The sequence below is a fragment of the Bacillus rossius genome, chromosome 1 (assembly GCF_032445375.1).
Source record: "Bacillus rossius redtenbacheri isolate Brsri chromosome 1, Brsri_v3, whole genome shotgun sequence".
Taxonomy (NCBI): Eukaryota; Metazoa; Arthropoda; class Insecta; order Phasmatodea; family Bacillidae; genus Bacillus; species Bacillus rossius.
Window position 1 is genome coordinate 321100939 of NC_086330.1, and position 24897 is coordinate 321125835.

General features: G+C 35.3%; 1 protein-coding gene across 1 annotated transcript in view; it reads right to left on the reverse strand.

The window, feature by feature from the left end:
* Nucleotides 1–23410, reverse strand: part of LOC134527983 (uncharacterized) — an 84888-nt gene extending 61478 nt beyond the window's left edge. Inside the window, exons 1-2 of the mRNA XM_063361126.1 lie at nt 23381–23410; nt 21412–22997 (exon numbers count right to left, since the gene is read on the reverse strand). Coding sequence (XP_063217196.1) covers nt 21412–22997 — 1586 coding nt within the window. The 5' untranslated portion in view covers nt 23381–23410. The remainder of the gene's footprint in view (nt 1–21411; nt 22998–23380) is intronic.
* Nucleotides 23411–24897: the final 1487 nt, after the last annotated feature.

The window sequence follows — 24897 nt, forward strand, 5'->3', positions numbered from 1 at the left end:
AGACCTTATTTTTAAGGGCTTGATCTGAGAGCACAGAATGCTTTACAGTAAACGAAAATCTAACATGTCAACGACGGGTACCACAGCTAGTTTATATATAAAAAAATGTAGTTTTCGCATGTTTACCATGATCCCTTTCAAAATTCAAACTTAGCAACATCAAAGCGAATGGCAAATCTCTAGTGATTTAATAATTGCAATAACTTCTGAAGTGTCAAACACTAATATTGATTCCACTGGAAGTGACAAACAGTAAAGCAATTAGCGGTTCAGAGTTTGAACATATTGGAGCGTGTCAAGAGCAGTGCAGTCCAATCAGCAACGCGATGCGGATGTATTTATGCTTCAAGTCTACTTTGCTACCCGATGATTCTACCCGTGTTCAGGATTTGGTAACTCGCGAGTACAGCTTTATATAATTCTGCACTCAACGTGTATTTGTAAAGGGAAAATGATTCAGGTATGTAAAATGCCAAGGCGGTATCTCTTCGTACCTTAAGCATCGTAGGTGTTAAAATTTATAACGTGTCACTTAATTTTATTGCGTAAAATGTCAATAATAAAAAAATATGGTCCACGTTAAACATTCGTTTAAATTCTAAATTTCTAAATAAAATATATTTGATGGAACATGCAGCATCGTTTCCTTTGTCTATTCGTTTAAATTTGAAAAAGGTACTTTTTTTGCACTCAATATAGTAACTAATACATAATTAATTGTGAACCAAACAATTCTTATCCACCCACAAGAGCTGCACATTTTACACGACTTCCCGAGAACATACATAAGATGCAGAGTTTGTATTATCACCTACCAGTTGTACGATTTTGTTGCAGTTACTTTAATGCTATATCCGTTTATGAGAACGCCAACATACCATTTAGTTGGTTGCGAAGGGGGACGCCAATAGCTCGCAGTTCCGAAGTTCTCCAAAGTTTGCCTATCGCTCATATTGCAAGGATATATACATTTTACGGTCATAGAGTGTTTTAATTTACTCCAACTTAACTTAACCAACCTTTAATTTCAGTTACGATAACCTGGCCTAACATAACCGACCCTCCCGGGAAAAAAATAATAATTATTTATTCCCTTGAACGAACCTAACCAAATATTTCAGTTACATAAACTTCGGAACTGTTCGTGTTGTGGTTGTGGTTTTCGTCCCTGTTAACTATAAGGCTGTCCTTGCGTAGGTCGTAGAAGGTACAGTCCTCGAGAACAAGGACCTCTGTGTGCGTTGCCATGGCAACCGTGCGACGCTTTCCGGCAACATTGCTCATTGAAGCTCGTCGCTCACGCAGGAGTGTCCACTCGAGAGGTTTCATGACCATTAACAAGTGAATCTCTTATATTCATTCAACGACAAGCTAAAGTAAAACACACTTGTACGTGTTTTTTTTATTAACCTCTTAAATTGAGCTTCAGTAGTTTTGGCATGCCACCCAGATAGCCTTAACTAACAACAAACCAACAGCAACTGAACTGTCGAATCTCGTTCAAGTCAATCAAGGCTATGGTTAGAGTAACTATTATTTCGGAGATTCATTTCACTACAGCCTATACTAAACTTGCCTGTATGTAATAAAGCATTTTTAGAGTGCTGATTGGGCGATAACAAGTTTCATTTTATTTTGGCGGGTTACATGTGATTTTGTAACCACTTATTTTCCTTGTTTAAAACTGGGTCAGGGTTGTCATGGGAATGTCAAGGACACTGTAGTCCAATCAGCAATGTAAAGTAGATGTACCTGTATGTGATTCAAGTATAATTTGCTACTCGATGAATCTTTAAAATTGCAATGCCTTTAACTATAATGTCTCCTTATGAGGATAGATGCCAATGGATAAACTTTTAAGGTTGAAGAAAACACAGGACAGCAACATCAAGACCAAACTGCCAGCCACTGAACACGCAGAATTTCCGGGTCACTGTTCATAACATGAAATGCAGCAAGGTAAGATTGCGTGCGAGGGAATGAAGGAACAAGGGCTTGCATAGTGAAGGGCTGGAAATTCTAAGGTGGATCTTCTCTTCCGAGGAGAATACAGTAAAGTTAAAAAATGTTTCGTCTCGTGTTGTTTCTTAGTGCAAAATTAGTAGAAAAGGTTAAAAGTATTCATAACTACATACACAAACATGTATAAACTACAATATTTTAAAATTGTTAATGTTTTATTCTGAAGAGAGTAGTTTTCTAAATTATTTTTTATTAATAATCTTTTTGTTGATGATTTAAATTGAATTAAAACACAAATATAATGCCTGATAGTTCTTAAATGATTATATACCTTTAATTATCGTTAACTATTGACTCTGAGAACCTTGAATGCTACTTTACAGATGTGTTCACGAATATTGGGGCATAAAATTAGTAGGTGGCTGAGAATACCAAACCCAGCAATTTTTTTAGCAAGGAACATTTGTCCGGGAACGAAATCCTGCAAAGTTACAAGCGCCAATAGTTGCTTGCAAATTTTAAATTTGTCAGGCTTCGGGGGACCACAGCGGCTGAGAACTCAGCGCAGTGGCGTTCAAACGCACCGCGGGAAGCAGGCGACACTCCAAGCTCATGCACGCTAGCCACACGCACTGGCGACCAGCAGTCTGGCGTATTGAGCAGTGGATGGTTGGTTGTTGTACGTCTACACTTGTGGCTCTGGACGATTAGCGCAGTGTTGAATGTTAAGCTGGACTCAACAATGTTCCGTTTCGTCCGTCCGTCACCCGCCCGTTCGTCAAGAAAGAGCCGAGCGATTAACAGTCATCCGCACGGCCAACAAATATTTTCCATTTTAATGCTTCTAACAGACTATAAATATTAAATACGGGTAAATATTTACATTGTATAGTTGTATTATATTGACGAACATGACAGCAAAGCACTTTAATAAATCATTAAATTCAATTTTTTTTGGCTCCGATGATTATTAAAATATTTTCAGTTCTTAAAAATTTAATTACGTTCAAACGTAAGTTAGTAACATTTAATGGAACCAGCTAAACATATAAATATTCTTAAAAATACCTTTTAAATAAAGTAAAGGTTGCTAACATTCTGAAGGTTATTCCATCCGTCCGTCCGTCCGTCGAAAGTTAAAGCTTGGTAAGGTTTTGACGGACGGACGGATGGATTTTACCGGGCCATCTGATTGGCTGCAGGTCACGTGATTGACGAACGGACGGACGGGTGACGGACGGATGCGACGTATGATTGTGAGTCCAGCTTTAGTGAGTACAGTGCTGCGGCTACAGATTCGACGAACAGAAACGGCAAGGCAGAATTCACATGTGCAGAGAATGGCCGATGTGTTAACGATGTACGGACAGGAAGGCGGGGGGGGGGGGGGTGGGGGGGGGGGAATTGTAGCAGGAGCAGTGTGCGTTTACCAAGGACACTTCCACAACTGACGTGCGCCGGATAGGAATACCTCCGTGCGGATTTACCGGCAACTGTCTATAACTGGGAGTTTCGCACCAAACTGCGTCTGGCATATTCTTAACGTGTGCGCCCGGCTGGAATTTGAGTGGCACCCGCGTCCTCTCAGCCAATGGGAGTGGTCCCCTGCAAGCCGGCAAAATTAAAGTTTTGTGCGAAACTGTTTGCGCCTATTACTTTGCAAGTGTTTTGTGTCAGGAAATATGTTCCTTAAAAAAAATTCTAGGTTTGGCATTACCTGTCGAACTTTTAAATTTATACTCCGCAAATCGCGAAAAAAAAATTATATTTAAATTATTGCGTGAATTGAGAACATTTAAGGCGTGTAATATAATTATTTTGAATTAAATGTTTGTTTGTGGTTCTTCAGTTTCAGGATATCATTTATAAATAAATAAATACATAAATATCTGATTTTGCTTAAACCCTTAAAATATCAGTTTTCTGGGATTTTAGTAAGCCACATAAAAAGGTTTTAGACAAAACTTAACATTATACGGTCACACGCTTTTTGTTCAGCTAGCAATGAAACAAATATATATATATATTCTTTTTTTTTTTAGGTTGTTAGAACCATAATTATACGTATTAAATTGATAAAACGATTCACAATCAATCAGTTATGTTTATATTATAAATTTATTTTATGTGATTATTTCATATGAAAAGCACGAATTAACAGAAATACTATAAGTTAGCCTAGTAGTGAATGTTTATTTCTGGACGGTTGTTTTATAATTCTGAAATATTGAGAAAGTTGGGTAGATCTCCAGTCAGCTCCACTGAATCAGACCGAAATTGAACACAGCCATGCAAGTGAATATGTAACGAACCGCGCATTCGTGTTGGGCATGAGCGTATGTTATTAAAAGCTTTTATTTAACTTGCAATGTATGTATGTAAGTATGTTTATTCGGGTGGAATCTTTGAACTCAATTTTGAAGTAGATATCTTCAACCGATTGAGCTGAAATTTTGTATACACGTTTAGTTTGGATGACAATGCACGATATGGTGTGTGACATCATTCTAAATCCAATATGGCGGACCATCCAAGATGGCGGAATAGTTATTTTAATGCATTTATAGAATATGGATATCAAATGAAAGGGCTTGTTGAGAGTAACTCGAAAAATAATTTGGCGTCATTCTAAACGACCTTGCAACAATGATGCGTTGAATGAGATGAACAGACTGAGAAACCTAGCCAGCGATAACTAAAAAATAAAAACAACAAATTAAAAACAAAAAAAACTTTTTTTAAAAAATCTTTTATTTAAACGATCTAAAAAGAAGAAAATAAATTTTTCCTTAAAAATTTTAATTATCAACTTATAACCTCATTATATACAATTTATATGATCATAAACGCTTGTCGCAAGGTTTAATTACCTATCAGTATTTAATTAAATTGAAATTGAAAATACAATAAACTTAGCAGATCAATTTACATAATAAAATTGGTACTAGTTTATTTACAAATCGCGCGACAAGCTTTTATGATCATATGAATTGTATATAATGAGGTTATAAGTTGATGGTTAAAATTTTTAAGGAAACATTTATTTTCTTCTTTTTAGAGCGTTTAAATAAAAACTTTTTTAAAAAAAGTTTTTTTTGCTTTTATGAATAATCAGTTATCAAATCGAGACCCGGAAGTGACACTCACGATCAACTCAAAATACGAAAGCTTTTTATTATTATTTATTGTCCAGTAATAAACTTTTTAACGGGGAATATAATTTTATATAATATTATATATTATATTATAATGATATTATATATTATTATAATTATTATTATATTCATTATAATATTCTTATTATTAATAATAATATATTATACATATATATCATAATTATATAATATATTATAATTTTAATATTATTTCGCCTATTTCCAGATGTCAGTTCACTATCTCTTTTATTTTGTAATACAACTCTTTTATGCAGCATACAAGAAAGTGGTAACGCTTTAAATAATTAAATTTGGCCTACGTAAAGGAAAGAAGATAGTAGACGAGGGTCAGAGGAGAAAATCCATATCCTTATTGGAAACAGATGTATCGATTTGGTCGTAAAAATACATACGTGTATTTTTTGACATCAGTTCTAATCATCAAAACCACGCACTGCATCCGTTCATATCAGGAAAGTTGTCATGAAATAAAATAAATAATTATATTAAAAATATAATTAATTTGAAATTCGCATATAAATCAACTTGTGATGTATTATGTGCAAAAAGAGTTTTCACATAAAAAATAAATGAAAAATATTTATTAGTTTATTTAGCCTGCGAACGAATAATAACGTCACTGTTTTGTATCTTAAATAATACAAATGTTCATAACAAAAATATCATTACTCCTTAACTAAATAAAATGTTTTAATTTGCATAAAATAATATGAAATTTACTGTGATCACCTCACTGTATTTAAAGTTTATTGCTACATGTAATTTTTATTTTGGCATTTTTAAGAAAGAGGATTTAACCCCATATGATGAAATTCGTTGAGTTTTTTTGATAAAAGTTCCAGTGATAACCAGTAGGATATAAACGCGTTTTGAACCAAACCCTATACCTCGAAACGCATTCGTATAGTGTGAGGTATTTTTGCACGACAACAGCTCTCCATGACAGGTAATCGATACAGTCTTGTATAGCTATTTATACTATAGCCCGTTTCGTAACAACTGCGCAGTCTCCAGATGTCTCCATTCTGCCACACCCCTCTGGATAGGTCAGGTTCATCTCCCAAAAGGATGTGTCAGGGAAGCCCGACGTACCTTAGGCTCAATGGCATTCCATCTCGCAGTGCATGGAACGATCAAGAGGAAACGCGCCGACTGCTCACCAAAATCACCGATCAAAAAATTAAAAGCTAATTAAATAAAATAACTAGCTAATTCTTGTTTTGCAGAAAACATAAGCTACGAAAATATAAATTAAATTTACAAGAATAAATTGTAATTCGGAGGTAATCCCTATTGTTTTGTTACATAAACAAAAAACACACAGCCAAGAAACACGAGTATAGAAAATTATGAGTTTTGTCGGTTACCAGTTAACCTAAATAAATATATTTTGGGCCTAAAATAAATACATATACATGCATAATAAGAAGTATGTAAATGGCAGGACTGGGCCTGAAGTCGGAAGGTGGATTGTGTATGGGGTCAAAAATAAAAAAAATCTTGTTTAAGGTCAAGGTCAAGGTCGTGACCTCGATGGCTTAGGGCGTCTTGCTTTTAGGAGTCTTAACCTGTTTTTAGGAATTTGAGTTCTTTCAAACGCAAAATTTTTTGATGGATTCCGAATTTCGAATTTGTGACTTTTTGAGGGAAAAATGGGAATTTTTTTTTTTGAAAAAAAGATTATTTTTCTCTCTAAATAAGGAAATTTTTAGAATTTGAGAAATTTTTAAGAACTTTTAATGAAATCTGACACATAAAATGGCCGCCGTGACGTCCGGGCGGTGTGTCACTGACCCCATCCTCAATCCACACTCCGATTCCAGGTTCAGTACCGCCATTTACACACTACTATAATATATGATTAAATCAAGTTCAAGAGTGAAATACGTAATTCATGTTCACATTTATGTGGACGTTACAAAACAGTTACGCAGCAGTTAAAGTTACAATTTAATTTGCATTACAATAATACAAATTTTCTTTTTAACTTGAATTTAAATGTTGTTTTGTCCGAATCCAGTTTCGAAGACGAAAAGCACATGCGAGATCATGCTTCATTAAAGGAATAAATTTTTGAAGAGACTTTCCTGAATGAGTAGTTAAAGGCATCCCGAAGCCGTCAGTGAGAGAGGAGAAAGGCTCACTACCATTCGAGAACTTAATGGATATTCATTATGTCATGGCTAGGTTGTCTCACATCAGCTCGTGGTACCTAAAATGAAAAAAATAAATATATAATTTCAAAAATAAGAGATCGGCAAAAATAAATAACCTGCATGATTCCCGGCGAAATCAGGCAAATAAAACCTGACCAACCAGTGATCAGAAGAAACAAATTACTACATTAATCAAGTGGATTTACTAGCACAACCGAAAAGTATGTGTTCACATTATGGCAGACCGAAGACCTATAGAGGAGGAAGATCCAGGTGACCTTAAAAAAATTAACAAGATCATAGATATTAATAATTAGTCATGAAAACTGGTATAAAATACCTATCCTGCAAATGGTGAAATACCTTACGAGCACAGGTTTTTCCCCCCTAAATCAAAATTGCGTAACACCTTAGAGATGAGATTGACAATAATTTTCTTTAACGAATTTTTGTTTTAAGTTCTTTTTATTTGTTGAGGCGCTTCACAATATTCCTTTTCGTTGAAAAATTTTAAGATGATATAAAAGAACAACCAAACTTACATAAAATTAATATTACATCACAATAACACCATTAAACTATAGTAGCCTACATTTTACTACATAAATAAATATGAGAAAAATTCTCCTGAAAAATAATAAAAGGCGTGTTTGCTATAAAAAAATGAAAACAAAATATTAAGCAAACTTGAGCTTATGACCTGCAACAGCTATGCAGTGACACACCTCATAGTAACAGGCAAAACCATTCCGTTGAGTCCACATAAGCAAAAATTGATGGAAATAAAAGATGTACACTTAATATGCCAAACAATCTCGTATTAATAATATTATTCTAGGGATGTTTGCGAATACCTCTTAAAATACTTAAAAAAATTCATTTCAAAGCCTGAAAATCATTTTTGATGGCTTTCAAATAAGTTGCAAGTATCTTTACAGAATTTAATATGCAGCCTTTCTTGAAGGACGATTGGCTCGTATCCTTTTTTGTCCCTTTGGCTTCATAGGGGCTTAGTGTATTCCTTTAGGAAACACGTGGCGATAGTCTGTTGCTTAGCCAGCAAACGGCTGTCTACCAATTTTTATATTTATATTTATTGCACAAAAAAAAATTTCCTACACCTTTCGAAACCAGTTGAAAATAAATAGTTTGTAATACTACAAGAAAGATACTGCAACTTTGTACAATAAATGACTACGGTTATTTTTATATTTATATTGATGTTTTATTCAAGCAATACTTTTATAAACCATGGAAAAGATAATCGAAAATTCAATAATTTGACTACAATTTGTTGAATCATGCTTATTTATGTGCACAGTAAATATTGGAAAGCTATACAGGGAAAGGTTAAAAAATAACTTCAAATATTGGAGGTACTAGGACTACACAAAAAATAAATGCCCAGGTAAGAATTTGTACCCAGTATTACAAGGAACACAATTTGTAGTGATATAGTTGTTTTCATGTAAAAGTACAAATTTACAAATACCTGTAATTTTACAGGAATATTTCTGTTCAATTTACAAAATAAAAAAAATATATTGCGAAGTGAAAACAAAAATGATATGTATTGAGGTCGTAATTCGATTAATTCACAGAGAATTGATTACATAATCGATTTTTCAAAACCAAAAGATTAATAAAAGTTATCGCAATACGCGTTGGTGTTCCACCAGAAGGCAGGTATAAGGGGGCGGATGTTCAACCACTCACAGCTCGGGTTGTAACGGGATACTCGGCGTGTCCGTCCGAACGCCGTATCATGAGCGAGTCTTGACAAAAGGGACGAAGGGCCTCCGGGCGCGAAGGGAGAGTTTCTGGGCCTCGGCAGAAGTGAACTGCAAGGGGGAGGGGGATGTTAGCGGAGAAGGGCGGATCCGGCGGTTGAGGGCGCGTATCAACTGTCCGCCCAAACCACGACAAGTTTCCATCCCGCCAGCCAGCAGAGAAGACGTGGGATGACTTTCACGTCGTTATTTCCCGCCTGGCTCGCGCAGTCATTTCCAGGAGATGAACCGTTTCCCCGCGTTCTACAAACTTTTTAAAATTTTTACCTCTAATTTTCGAAGAACGCTGGTTTCAAATTACCCGATGTATAGGAGGTAGGTCTCTAGAAAATGTATACATATTTATGTGTGTATTTGTGTGTTTGTTAATGTTACGATAGTTAGTGATATGTTTTGTTTGATATCTATCATATCTACTAGTGGTGGTATGCCTATCTTATACTACCACCATTTACATGAATTTCTACTAGTACATAAGTATTAAAAAAACTCTTTTGATTGACTTAAAGAAATTACACAATTGCTGAGATTACAACATCTATGTTTGTGGTATCGAACAAAATAAATATAGTTTGTATACTGTAGGAGAAATAATAGTTTAAAAGTTTTGCTGTTTACTTTAGTAATTATGTTAAAATTCCAAAAGTTTAACATACAAACCACACATAATACAAAATTCAATATCAGGACAATTACATACACTCAACACTACAACATAGACACCTACATGTTCTATAAGACACTGCAAAAATAATAGTTACACGGATTATTCTCAGATTCAATATCCTTGAAAAATTGATATTTATAATCAATATAAAATTCTAGCTAATAATTATGGTAGACACGAACTTAACTAGATTTATGATAAGTTCACTTTGAAAATAATTTAATAAATGTATGAAATTTTGTTCTTACAGGCACAGAAATTTTGCCGCCAACAAAGAGACTAACGAAATTCGCTGATGGCTAAAATAGTCATAAGGAATGTGCTCAGCTCTTTCTGACTTCTTCGCGATTCAGAATACTTGGGGAGAAAAAGCACGAAACGACCTGAAAATTTAATACTTTTTTTTTTACAATTGATCCACGATATTTTTTAATAATTAAATTATAAAGTTACGCTTTGTATGTGCATACTAACCTTATGCCCGATGGGAATGTAGTTCATCCTCATTTTGGATGAATTACCAAAAAAAAACACTGCAAGAACTGATACTTATTTATAAATAGAAGCCTATACACCAATTTACATTATTTATATCTTCAAAACTGACCAATTTTCTACAAATTTTCATCCCCAGTTCAACCCACTTAGGGGATGCATTTTCAAAACTCCTTGCTTAGTGCTCACCCACGTTATATAGGGAACTCCTATGCAAAATGTCATGCTTCTAGATCCACAGGTTTAAGCTGTGCGTTTTCTGCCAGTCAGTTTTTTTAGTATTATTAAGTAGACGTGTCTCATAAGCAAGAAACACAGAATAATGTAAAATGTTGTACTTTAAAATATAGTCTGCATATGTTAAAAAGAATAATATGAAGATGGTACCGGTTGACCATAACCTTACGGCATCTCATCTTGAATGGGTGAGAGTCGTGGGTTCTATCCCAATGAATCGATATTAATGAGCATAGAGTTGATACCCAAGAGGTTTGGAGCCCTTTAAAATCTTGGCGAATCCCTAACCGTAAGCTATTGTGACTAGTTGGGCATCGTAAAGCCGAATAAAAAATTTAAGAAAATTTTAACTCTTCAAATGTCACAGGAAAAATATTCAAACACTCATTAATTAATATTTTGGTAAGTTATACAATTTATCAGACTCAAAAGAGTCAGTAGTCTCATTTAATTGATAGCGATACTAAACCTCTCACATTCCCTACTTTGGCCATTATTTGTTGTAGAGATATTGGAAATTATAAAACAAAATAAAAATAATTGGTTGTACTTATGGGAAGTACCCCCAAACCAAAGAAAATTTGAGTAACCATAAAAACAATTGCAACAAAACCGTAAGGTGAGGCCCTAATAGATTTTAAGACTATATTAGTTCTTCTTGTGGCGCATTAAATTAGTATATTTATATCTTTTATCAGTATCAAAATACACCCATATGTATATATTATAACAGAAAAAAAAATTGTTAATTATAATGCCAAAAAGTTAAACAATTTAAAATGAAAAAAATTGGACGAGTTAAAAGTTGTGGAGCAATCATAACAACGTTTACCGTATGAAAAAGCTTGGAGAGAGGGGAGGAAGGAGTTCCCGTGTGGCGTCCCGTTACCTCCGTGTCCCCTGCGGCGATGACGCACTATTGGGATCCCGCCAATGAACGAGCGCTCCGCCCGCAAGCTACCGGGGCTGACGCCGCCCCTGAAGAGGCTTCTGCGCGGGGGCCCGGCATAACACTTTATCCCGCCGAGAGAATCTGGTCACTCTTGCAAAATGTAGTTGTCAGAAGGGCCGTAGACCGAAAGCCGTTCCTCAGACATTTCAGTCAAATGTCTTTCGGAGTTCTGTCCTTCTGCGTTGGGTGAAAAGTGCGATGGTGGAACCAAACTGAGCTACCCGCACATGTTCGAAACATTTTCTGGAATAATATAACTACACAATTTTCTGGAAAGTTTTCTTTTTTCCATTACCAACATAATCGCAAGAATTCATTTTCTGTATATTGGCAGGCACTGTTTGAACAGAATTGTTTTATTCGTATCAGTTGGTAGGAGGTAATATGAGTAGTATATTGGGGGCCCCGGAAACTGGGTGCGGTGTCGGTGTCAGCCATCTTAAATTGTGACGTCACGGTGGCCATTTCGGACGACATTAACCTAGACATTTGACCTTTGATCTTTATTTAACCTTTGACCTTGAAATATTGCCTTTGGTCATGACCTTGACCTTTGACCTCAGTTGACATCTTGAATTTCACCATCTTGAACTCGAGCACCCCACTCCTCGAAAGTTGCAGTTTTCTTTGTAGTCGCCATCTTGGATCTGCATCACAATCAATTTTTTTATATTTTGACAAGCAAGTCCACCATATTGTTGTCTTCCACTGGAGGTAACCATTTCGGAAGATTTCACAACAGCCATCTTGTTTTTTTTTTGTTCAGCTGGAGGCTGCCATCTTGGACACCGCTATCTTTGTTTCTGTTGTTTTTACCTAGAGAGCGCTGTCTCATGCATGTAAGGTCCATGTTAAATTACCTACCATTGTTATTGTGGTCCTAATTGACATATTAAATTGAATATTTATATACAAAATACATTGGAACCGAGGGGATTAGAACCATGACAGCTCGGACCTCTCGGTTGGATAACAAACGCCTTTGACCCCAAGGCCATAAAAGTATTTACCAAACCGATAATTAAATAGGTTATCTATAATAATAATACACATTTTCAGACTTGTATTTTTTTTTTTTAGTTTGAAGTAATAATATCATTATTTGCTAGAGTGGCTTAGGTCATATTAGTTTAATTTTACCCACTAGAGTGCAGTATTATTTATTGCCAGAGTGCTCGCCATTTTGTCGGCCATCTTGGCCACTATCTAGAAAATCTGTAATTATTAAGATAGAAATTCGAGAAAAATTCCAAAAATTATTTAAAAAATTAACTTTTTAAAATAATTATTGCTTTAATCTATTACTGTCCTCAGTTCAATCCTTGATCGATCCAAAAAAAATAAAATCAATTAAAGGTAAATAACTTATTTTAAAAAATTGTGAAAAATACTCAAATTGGCATAAATTCCTCCTATACCAGCCTCTCATAAGCCAGTAATGACATAGTGGCCGTCATTTTGGAAATTCGTAATTACTGACCTAGATATTCGGAAATAATTCTAAAATTCATCAAAAATTCATAAATTAATTTATAGAACTATTTGAAATATTTATTTCCGTATTTTATACCTGGGTTAATCCAATTAAGTTAATTAAATTTATTATTATATATTAAACCATCTAAGGTCCGGGAAACAATAACTAAAAAAAACATCAATATCACATGAAACAGAAGGACACAAATAAGGGGTTAGCACACACCAAGTGCCATTCACTCATGTGGTAAGGACCATGTGATCAATACCCAACCGCCAGCTTTGAATTTCATTTTTGTCTCGTGTAAAAAAAAAAAATTCTAATCCATGTGAAGTTAAAAGTATTCACATACGACTATTCAAAGATCCAAAATTAAAGCACATTAACCACAAAGGTTTGATAACTTCTTAACTCTCGACGTAGGCATGATTAAACAAGGCCTATCTGTCGCTGCGCGCGGAAAGAGATTTGCAAGTTTGCAAAAGCATCGGGTGGCCGTTCAGCTTGCCTCGAAACACACGGCGCAACAACCATCATACCAATATGTAAAGACATGGTTGAAATCATAAACTGATACATGACAATTACTTCTTGGGATCGCTTCAAAGTACGAAAAACGGAACGCGAGTATAATACGAGCCTACCAAATAACACTTGCGCCCCCAGACATTATGTAGTGCATGTGATCTAATACAGAGTCGAACCCAGGACATATGCCTCATAAAAAGATATCACCACGAATAATAAGAAATAACAAAACTTCATACAGGCCAAGCGTCTGCGAACCAAGAGGTATTTTTTGTCGATATTCGGCGAACATTCTAAAAAGGTTATGTTCAGTGTTACGCGTATAGACCAAGAGTCTTAGACCCAAGGGACGTATAGGCTAAGCTAGGTTTATAAGAAACACGAAGACTTATTATTCGATACTTGGCATTCATTTCAAAAAGTAAAACCAATTTCGAGCAGACCAATTTGTATACATCTCATAGAATTCAAGACCATGAGATTTTGATTTATCAAATATTAAGTTATGTCGATAGATTGACTACGTACATTTAACAAAAAGGATTAACATCCACACGAACATTCAACTCGGTAGGATACGAGCTGTAGGACTCGATGTCATCAGAGTATATGATCTCATAATAGGTATATGATCTCATTAGAGGGATACGATATCATCAGAGGGATACGATATCATCACAGAGTTACAGCACATGAGTACAAAATCATCAGAGGGATACGATGTAATCACAAGGATATGCACAGGGATATGTTTCTAGCGTAATAATAACGGATTTTCAATATTGTGGATGTAATGAATCTTGCAATATTTACGCTATAATTTAAAATAGCGGAAAACTAAATGCAGGAACTTTTTAATAAAATTATTATACAAATTTATTCATAAATTGTTATTTTTTTCAATTTCCTAGCATAATAATTATGTATCGGAATTTGCAACAGTGACATCGTAATTTTAAATGCGGAAAGCTCTAGAATCCAAGATGGGGGGGGGGGGGGGAATAAAGATGGCGGCCGGTGTCAAGTTCAAGGTCAAAGGTCAAGGTCAAGATCATCCAAGATGGCCACCGTGACTTTAGAATCCAAGATGGCGGACACCGACACCAAGCTCCGGCTCCAGTCTCTGGAGAAACTATTATTTACTACTACTGATAAACAAGCAAAAATATTTTTTTAATTAATTTATAAATTTTGGAATTTCCTAATACTACTACGGTTGGCTGAGTTTTCACTAACAGTATATAAGTTAAGATATAGCTTACTATCATTCAAACACGATGGTATTCGTAAATAACTTCAACATTTTTATTGCAGTATATAAAATTAAAACCCGTCAGTACTTTCCAATATCTTGCTGAATGGCTTGTTTAGTTAAAAATAAAGAATAATATATTTGAAGTTAAAATAATTTGGAGACTAGCTGCAATATAGAACAAAGACTTTTGGAAATATAGCTATAGAAAAAATAATAATGTTTAGTATTATTTGGACCACTTCTTTTTTTTTTGCATTTATCTGCGGGGAATTGTTGTGTTTTCGTAATGCGTAACAGACAGATCGATTCTCCGGAGAATGTGCGGAATCGATGCTGAGTAGAATGCATGACAAATGTCTAAATATCGGGGTAACAGGGATTAAAAAGGTTTCTCACAGAATTTGGGTTTATCATTATTTATTATAATATTATCCAGTTGAGTTCTTTTTTTTCTCGAAAACTATAGATTTTTCTGCTCATTCTGTTTATTTCTATAATTTGATCAAAAAAAATGACATTGTGTACGTGGTGTGGGGATATAACTCTCTTTGGGGTATCGATATCATGTCGTTTAAACACGGGGATCATTCTTGATCAAATTGCTGATTGACAAGCTGTCACTGCACACCTCGTTATTTTGACACCAAGCGTCTCTGATTTCCCTTGTCACCAGCGTGGTTGTTGTGGTAACAAGCAGCGGCTGTTGCGTACTATTAATGCTGCGGCAGAGGAAAAAAAACGTGATCAAGTTTTTCAGTATTCGCCAGTGATGTGTTAACACCTAACCTCGGTAACAAACGAATGCATGTGTTGCAAATACACTTTTAATACGAAACTCGGGCCTCGTACACGAATTTTAACGTAGAATTCTTTAAACAATGCCAAGCGTGATACATATATGCAAATTGTGTTTTTAACTACATTTCTGGACGCGACTCACGCGTTATTTCCGCATCCACCGCTATAATTCGCTGCCGGAGCAGCTACGTTGACTATCAAATTATTTAAGTGAAATTTAAAACTGTATAATCAAACGGCTCCAATAAATGCGAATAAAGTCTGGAAAAAAACTAAACACCTTCTTTAGACCTGATTTTCGATAAGGAATTTTATTAAAATAATGCTTATCGTGTTAAAATTCAATAAACAGTTAATACTATAAATTTTCTCTTTGTCTTTGTGAATTTTGACTCTCGCCATCCGCCACAGATGGCAGCACCTTGGTTTTTACACTTTTCCGTTCTATGCGACTGTGTTAGGTATCCAAGAAATTACTCCCACCAAATAATAAGATTTACACATCAAAAATATACAAGTGAAGTTTCAACAGGGCTGGGCCAACAGGTGGAGTGGTACCCCTTCCTCCGGTAAGTACACTTAATCCAACTAGAAACATTATTCAAAGATATCACCATTTGCTCTCACCCCCTCCCACAACTCCTCTAAACAAATCAGAATAGTTAGCATTTCCCCGAGTTATAAAAATGTTACATATTCCAAAATTTTGTATATTACTAAATTTAAAATAAAATTGAAAGTATGTGTTATAATTGAACTGTTTCGCATATAAAGAAAAAAAGAAGTTATACTTGTATTTCAATACTAAAATATTAAGCTAAACGTTTAAAAACACTTATTATAAATATAAGTTTTAAGTTTTTGCTGAAATGACTGAAATCAGTCTGTAAATACATCCTTCAAACAAACCTCAACCTTAATGAACTAATTAAACATGAAATATTTGACAGTAAAAATTTAATCACGAAATTATTTTATTTTTCAAGGCGTCCAGTACATGGAGGCTAACAATTTGTTGAGTCTCTACAGTATGATTAACACTGTGCTATCTTTGCATTTCAATGTTAACTAATGGTTTTCAAAATTGCAAGGCCTGGATTATAACTCTTTTTTAAGTTCTCCATATTTATTTTTATGACTATAAATTATAACATAAAGTATTCAAGGATAATGGAAAAGTTAGTTTTATTTTTTAATACCCATGCGTGGTGTAAATTCTGCGATGTTCACGAAAGCAATATATACAAATGAATTACGCTGGACCGCCATCTTTTCGTGATTTCTGAGACTTCCTCAGATGGCAGCACCGTCTTTACATATTTCCGTTCCATTCACGAAATATCTCCTACCAAATGCTGTATACCCAGAGCTTAGCTGATAAACATCAAACACGCAATTTTTTGTCGTATCTCCTTGGCAGTGCTTAAGCATTATAGAACGAATGATTTTATTTTGCTTTTGTAGGAAAACGCTCTACTAAAAGTGGAGAAATATGCTAAATGTTGACCTACATTATGAAGGGTTTTTACGCTAAGTAATATTATTTATATGAATGAGTTTTTGTGAACCTGATATTTTTTTTACTATTCATGGCAAATTGGCATCCACACAATATCATCTGCCTCAAAGGAAAACACTTACTTTCTGGAACTTGTTATTTTGAACGTTAATTAAATACCTACTTAGTAACGCTCGTCTACTGCAATTTTTTTTACGTATTCGCATCGCTTAAAACTGATGGGGTTTTAACACGTAAACAAGAACGTCACGGTTTTTTCAAAACAAGGTGATAAATTACTCACCCACTCTAAAACAAGTAACCGTATAGTTTAAAAACTGTTCACAAATTTATTTGATCGCAGTAAACAACAATTAAGGCGTATGAACGACTTATACAAAAAAAAGAGTTAAATGAAAACAAATTTCACAATAAGTACGTTATTTTTCCAAACTTAAAATAAAAACACCCTTGCTTGGTAGCCTACTTTATGTAAGTAAGCTATTAAAAACTGTATGATACAAATCTGAATATCAATTAAAAATATTTATTTATAGGCTAAAATTCGTTCTGGCGATATTAAGTACTTGTTGAAGTAATACCTCTTTAGGCTCGGTATGAAATAATAATAAGAGTAATTTTTTACGATGAAATAAAAGGCTACTTTCAAATAAAATTTATATACGTGCTTTTAAATTTTATACATTAGGTAGTGACTGTTATTGAATACTGGCCCGTATCATTAAAACATTAATTTATTGTTAATTTTAGTGATACGGTGTTTTTTGTACAGGTAAGGAATGGTGTTTTAAAAATGATGAGAATAAATTCTTTGGATGCGCGCGCAATATGCAACAAAAAATGCCCGAATGAATAAAGGAAACATATAAACCAAAATGATATATGTGTTTCTAAATAATATACTTAAGTGATAGATATTGAATTCTAGTCTATATAATTAAAACAATTTTTTATTTTTAATATTAGTGAAAGATATTTTATTTATAAACATTTCAAGTGTATTTTAAATTATATTTACATAAGTGAAGTTATGTTCCTGTGTGCATAATTTATTTGCAATAAATTATAAAATCATACATTATTATTTAATAAATAATTATTTTAACTAATTAGAATAAACAATCAGCATATATTTTATCTTATAAATTAATTTTTATCGCGATTAATTTATTTAATAAATATTTTCATTTGGACAAGTATTTGCATTAAAATTGAATAATGAGTATTTATTTAAATTATTCATTTTGATGGAATTTATACTTTTCCAACGGTATTTATAATATCACTCCAGTTATTTTATTATTTTATTTCTCTTAATTATTTGTAGGCAAAAAATTAAATTTAGTTTCTTTTTATTACGCCAAGCAAGTATAACTACTAACGCGCGTACACAAGTACATGCATTAAAGTCCATATTTTTCTACTTTAAACTTTTAGCCTACTTATAATGTGGGGCTCTTAAATATTCTGTATGATTCCCAGTCACAAGCAAGTTTCGCAGTTAGATGTCTGGAGCAATGGTAATGGGAGTGGCGTTTGCACGATTTATTATTTTTAAATATAGTATAGGTATCTATAGTATAGGTATAGTGGAACTTGCTATCTTGCACCCGGAGAGCGGCGCAGCACAGAGTGTCTTTGTTGATATCAAGCGCCTTGTTGTTTTCAGTACCACACTCTGCTATGCACCATGTTAAAGTGATGTGCGAGTACTGTCATTCCCCACACCTCAATTATAGCTGCTCAGCTTACTGTTACGACAGTGAACTCCAGACATTGATCTGCAACACATTAACATCGTTTATTTAAGATTTAATTCCTGCAAGAAAAGTAAAATGAAAGTTTTAGGAATATACTTGACGAATTTCTACCGCATTGAAAAAAACGATCTAAATGATTTCAACACCACTAAATGAAGAAAGTCACCAAACGAATTGTCTCAATTTAATATCGGTTCTGTGATCAAGCCACGTTTAAACTGGCGCAAAGTTTTGTACACATTTTGCATACGAAGTCGAAAGAATTCCGGATCTAGACAATGTCTATGGAAAATCGAGTGATTGTATATAGACAATCGAGAAAAAAATTCATGTCTACAGACACGCTATTGAAAAAATATCGCCAGAACTTTTGACTCCCTTTTGAAATGAGAGATATGAGAGTGGTGGTGAGTACTGAAAGACTCTTACATTTTTTAAACGGGTACAGCACTCGAAGAAATATGCCGCACCCAATGAGATTTTTCAACCTCCTTGGCCGCTCCCCAGTGATCGCGCATTATCTTAAGTAAAAACTATTTGGTGTCTAGCTGCAGTTTAATAAAGATTTTTGGAAAAAAATTTAGGTATGCCGTTATTTTAATGATTTCATTAGAACCAAGCATTATCAGAATTTAAAACATATAAATAAAATTATATTATTTTTACACGAAATTCTAAGTTTCAAAAGATGTAGTAGGAATGCTAAAAGAAGGAATATAGTCGTAAACTGCTAAGTCATGTTGGAAGACAAAGAAAATTGTTTTTTTTTTTTTTTAATTACAGCAGAATACACTCAGAAAAACGATTTATTTTTTACTTACTTAAAAATATTAATTGCATTAGGTGATACGTTATAGGTGTACGTTCGGTTTCAAGTCATTATTTATATTTATTTTAATATTTCTTTAACTTGATGTCTCTTTAAAAGAGTAAACGTTCATAAAGTGCAATATATATATAATATTGTTACGATAGCGCTTGACTGCAGTGCTTGGCGTCGCCGCGCTCGTTCGGCCTGTCGGCACCCCCTTCCACCCACATCCTCTCCCTGGTATCTCGTGCCATACTATCTCGCGACATCCTGACCGTCGCAGCGCGCACCTGCCTCAGATCGAGTTACTTAAAATAGGCCGCACTGCGGAATAAAAGGACTCAAACATGTTTATCGGCGCGTTTTGTGGGAACCCGATGCTTGTTGCGTTTATCGGCGTTCTTTGAGCAGCCGCCGCATCCTTCGACAGGACTCACGACGCGTTTCTGGACATTTCGATGGCGAAGGTCGCGCGATATCTCGGAGACATTCCCGATTGTTCTGGACGGGAACCCAAGGGCTATATAAGGAGGTAGGGCCGGCCTTCGAGTCAGTCAGTCGGAGACTGAGTGAGTTTTCCCGCGGCGGAGCTTCCGGGCGATAGAGTTGCGGGCGCGGCGGAGTCTTGAACGAAGTTGCGAGCGAGGAGTCGAGTGGGATCTCGGTGAAGAGAAAGTGAGTCTCGGCGGCGGCGGCGGAGTGTGGCGACGGAGACCCACGAGGGGTGCTGCGGCGAGAGTTGCGCCAGAGGTGCGGCCCAGCGAGGTGTGTGGAACGAGTTACTGGAGAACTGGCATTTATTTAAGTGTAGTTAGTTATTTGCCATCTTAGAAGATTAATTGTAAGTGACAAGTAGTGGTAATAAATAAAACTGTGTGTGAAATAAAATCTATTAATTGGGCTATCCTTTACGAACCCGTGGTAAATCGTAACATTTTGAGGATATTTGAATGTGTTAAAAAACTGAAATAAGGTACAGGAGCCAAATAAGGCCACGTTAAGGTTTGGCTGTGGTTATAAAATTTATGATAGTATATACAAGTTTAGAATTTTACTATGTAATAAGAACATAAGTGGAGATTTAAAAAAAAAATACAGAACACGATTATCATAATTATTATTTTTCCAGGGTAAAAAAATATAAGGGCATAGCAAATGGCCTTATTAAGACGTCCGGTGCCAAATAAGGCCACTAGGTGTTGCCTAATAAGGCCATCATGCATGAAACATAATAATACAATGAAAAAATACATTCATTATTAGAAAAGCAGTTTAAGAATGAAAATTAAGGAAAACTAAATGTTACACATAAGTTATAATGTTATCAATTTACCAAAAATAAGAAAAACAAATACATGGCACAATATTAAACTTGAATTTGCATCGGTCATACACAATAGCTACAAGAAAAGTTCCTTTACACTAACAATACCCAAAATAAATAGTCTTGTCACAAATATACCATTAAGAATGACTTTACACATGACAAAGTATCACATAATAGGAGTAAAAAAAAGTGACCTGACCCTTATTGCATGAAAAATGTAGAAACATTTGTGTGTTTAAACAAAGGACGTAGGCATACTTGTTTCCTAACTGTCAACTGTGTTATTTCAATAATAATATTTTTATGAGGCATTATTAATGAAAGCCTAGAAATTTCAGTCAAGGACTTCATTAAAATCTACTCTAATCATCACAAGTAGGGCAAACAAATGGCCTGTCATCACATTTGCCAAGTCCAACACACTGTTCATGATAATAAACTCTGCATTCTGAACACAATCTCATGTCTATTATTTGATGTTCTTTGCAGATAGGACATGACCAATCCTCTTTTACATGATGATGTTTTGTTATCCCACTAGATCCAGCCTGAGGAGCCGTGCGATTCTTATATCTTGGTGTCCGAGAAGCTGCTCGTTTTATTTCCTTTCTTGGTTCAGTTATCTTCTTTGGACATTTTCCGGGAACTGTTTGTCGTTTGGTCTGAAACAATGATTTTACAATACGTTGAGCTCGTGAATTTATTGCTTGGCATCTTGGTGTTGTAGATTTTTTCAATTTAGGTGTTGCCAGTATATCGTGGAATGTTAAACGTCCATCATTGTTTGGAAAAGTGTTCAATACTCCGCGATCAGATGGCTCGTTGCTAGAACTAACAATGCTTGCACTTACATTGTCAACTTTGTCTTCGCTAGCCACAGTTGCATCGGGTTCGGTGTATGTCAGTTCAGATGGGGCGAAAGCTGCTTCAGGAAGAATGTTGCAATCGTAAGGATAGATCCCAGTTCCTCTAAACCCAGCAATTAGATTGGCAGGGGTCATTGACTTTACCCATACCTTTGAAAAAATCAGTCCAAAGCTTACACGGTTTAAAGTTCTGTCGCCTTGCGTGGTCCAAAAATTAAGAAGCTCTTTATCCCAATAGTCTTCGAAAGGGCCGAATACAGATTTATCGAGTGGTTGTAGCTCGTGCGTGCAGTTGGATGGAAGGCAAAACAAGATGATGTCGTTCTGTTCGGCTACATCCACTATATTCGCATCTAAATGGGACTTCGCTCCATCAAATATTAAAAGTATTTTCCCAGGGGCCTTGAATTTTGAGAGATGGGTTACCCACTTAGCAAATACCTCGCATGTCATAGAGCCTTTGTCAGTCATTTCAATAACTGTTCCTGCAGGCATGTTTTCTTCCCACTCTGGCTTGCAGCGTTTTCCTTTAAAAAGAATCATAGGAGGGATAGCCTGGCCGATTGCATTACCACAAGCAACAATTGTAACATTTTGTGCATGCTCCGGTGCAACGAGATGAACTCTCTTATTCCCCTTTCTGCCATATACCTGTTGCTGCTTGTGTAATGTCAAACGACAGCCCTTTTCGTCAATGTTGTAGATTTTTTCCGGATGACCTACAAGATTATGTGCCTCTAATATTTCACGTAATTTAACAAAGTAATCACCAACAATGACTTTGTTAAGTTTAGCTGCTCTACCTGCATTCATTGCTTGGGCCTTCCTTTTTGAAATGTCTGGGTGTCGTTGAAGAAATAACTTTAACCACTTTTTACCAGCCATTTGGGAATTCTTATTGAATGGATGGTTGATAGAATTCAACTCGCAAAACGAATATACGCTCCTTCTTAAAAGTTGTGCATTTAACGGTACCCCTACCTCTCCTAACCTGAAAATACGATTGCATAATAGGCTTTCTTCTTGATCTGTAAGTAACGCACGTCTTCCAAGTTTTTTCTCGCTACTTCCGGACAAAATATGGTTTCGCAATGTCCGTCGTGGTATATTGTACTCACGCGCAACTGCTGCAACTGGCATGCCATTTCTGAATGCTGCTAAAGCTGCCACAAGCTGGTCAGCGGTCCACTTTGCTCGTTTACATTTAGTGTCCATTTTCATCTGAAACAAAACAAGATGTTTCAAGAAATTAATTCACATGAGAAGTACTGTAATTTATTTAGTAGACAATTAATCAAACGAATTAAAGCCACAACAAATGTTGATTACATAATATAAAACCATTGCACTGTGAATATAGCAACATATCACAAAATACAACATCGACACCTAATAAGGCCAGCACAGTATCTTAATAAGGCCACCTTGGCCTTATAAAGACACATACACTTTGTGTCTTTCATTAATTTCCTTACAACAGCACAATTGGCTGACTGTTAAAAACATACTATATTCTGAAAGCTAACAAAATACCCTTTCGTTTAATGTATTGATGTTCTATGTATAAAATCTAGAATCATTACTATGACATAAACATTACTTACCAAATTTGTTTACCGCAAGTCAGACAAAACATTCTTCACAGCCTGTCTACGACGTACTTGGCGATACAGCTCGCGCTACCTGTTGTGTGAAGCTGATACCAATGGATGTACCGGATAGTGCCGCTACCTATCGCGTCGAGCTACAACTACGTGCTACAGAGCGTGGTGGCCTTGTTTGGAGACTGGCCTTGTTTGGCGTCTGTACCTTATTTACGTTTAAAGACAATACCACAGGTCTCTTCATAATAAGGTTTTAATTTATTTTATAAAAATATGTATTTATTCTTAACTTAAAAACTCCTTAAAAATTCATTCTAAATGTTTAACGGTATTTAACTTAAGTATAAAATAATGACGATTAAATATATGCGACCATTTATTGCAATTTCAAGAGTCAAGCATATACTTAACATCTCTTTAAACACATTTACGTATTCCTGACTCATTTCTTTGGCTTGCTCGCTAGACGTGAACATTTTTGGATGGTTAGCGTGGAAACACGGGTTGGTTTAGAAGTGAATTAATATCCTGTTGGATTCACACCAGCCTGAAATTCTGTATCCTTATTATAAAGATCATTTTAGATCTTTTCTTGAAATCAAATGAAGTACTTTTGAGTAATAACACGAACTTAAGTTACAATTTGGCCACTTTATAACAGATTAATTAAATATATCTTTTATTGATTCGGTTTTTCTCTCAACCCCGTATGCATATGGCCAGCATGAAGAAACTTACGATTAATGCCTTCAAAATGGGGGACTTTTTATAACAGCCACGCATCCAAAACATTGTAATTGAACTTGCTTTTGTCTGACTCAACTAAATCTTTCGACATATGCATTTAAAATCTCGTTCATGTTTGTAGTAATATAAAGCTTCCATAGAAAACCAACATATAAAACATGATCTACGATTCAATGAAACTAAATTGCGACTTAGGGTTGTCTGTCTCTAAGGTAAAGAAACAAATTGGCGCATATAGCGTACTGCTGGCTTAAATGGTGTATTAACAGGCTGCATGTTTGTAAGCAGACTGGGTTCGCCACTCTGTCTAAGTGGTCTCGCTGAAACACCTGCTAAGAGTGTCAAAAGAAAATGGTTGGGTGTAAGGAGGAAAACGACAGAGATGACAGTGAGTGATGATAAACGAGTGAATGCGGAGGAAGGGTTAACACAGCGGTGACTGAGTCTGGGAAAATTGCTGCGTTTTTAGGCGCACCTCCATTCGGGCCTCCACTTCGCTAGACTTTCCCGACCGAAGATGGATTATCGTCTCACGGAGAGTCTCCGAGTTGTTCTGGACGCAGGTGCGTTTCTGCTGCTAATTGTCAGCGCGTTTTCGTTGGGATGAACACGACGTGAACTTATAACTTAATGACCGTCTGTGAAACACATGTGTCCTCTCAAAATGGAGCTATCCTAGGTTTGACCAAGGTTCAACGAAAAAAAATGTCTGTACTTTTACGAAAGAATCCATTGGAAACCAGTTTCCCGTAAATAGTTATAATACTACA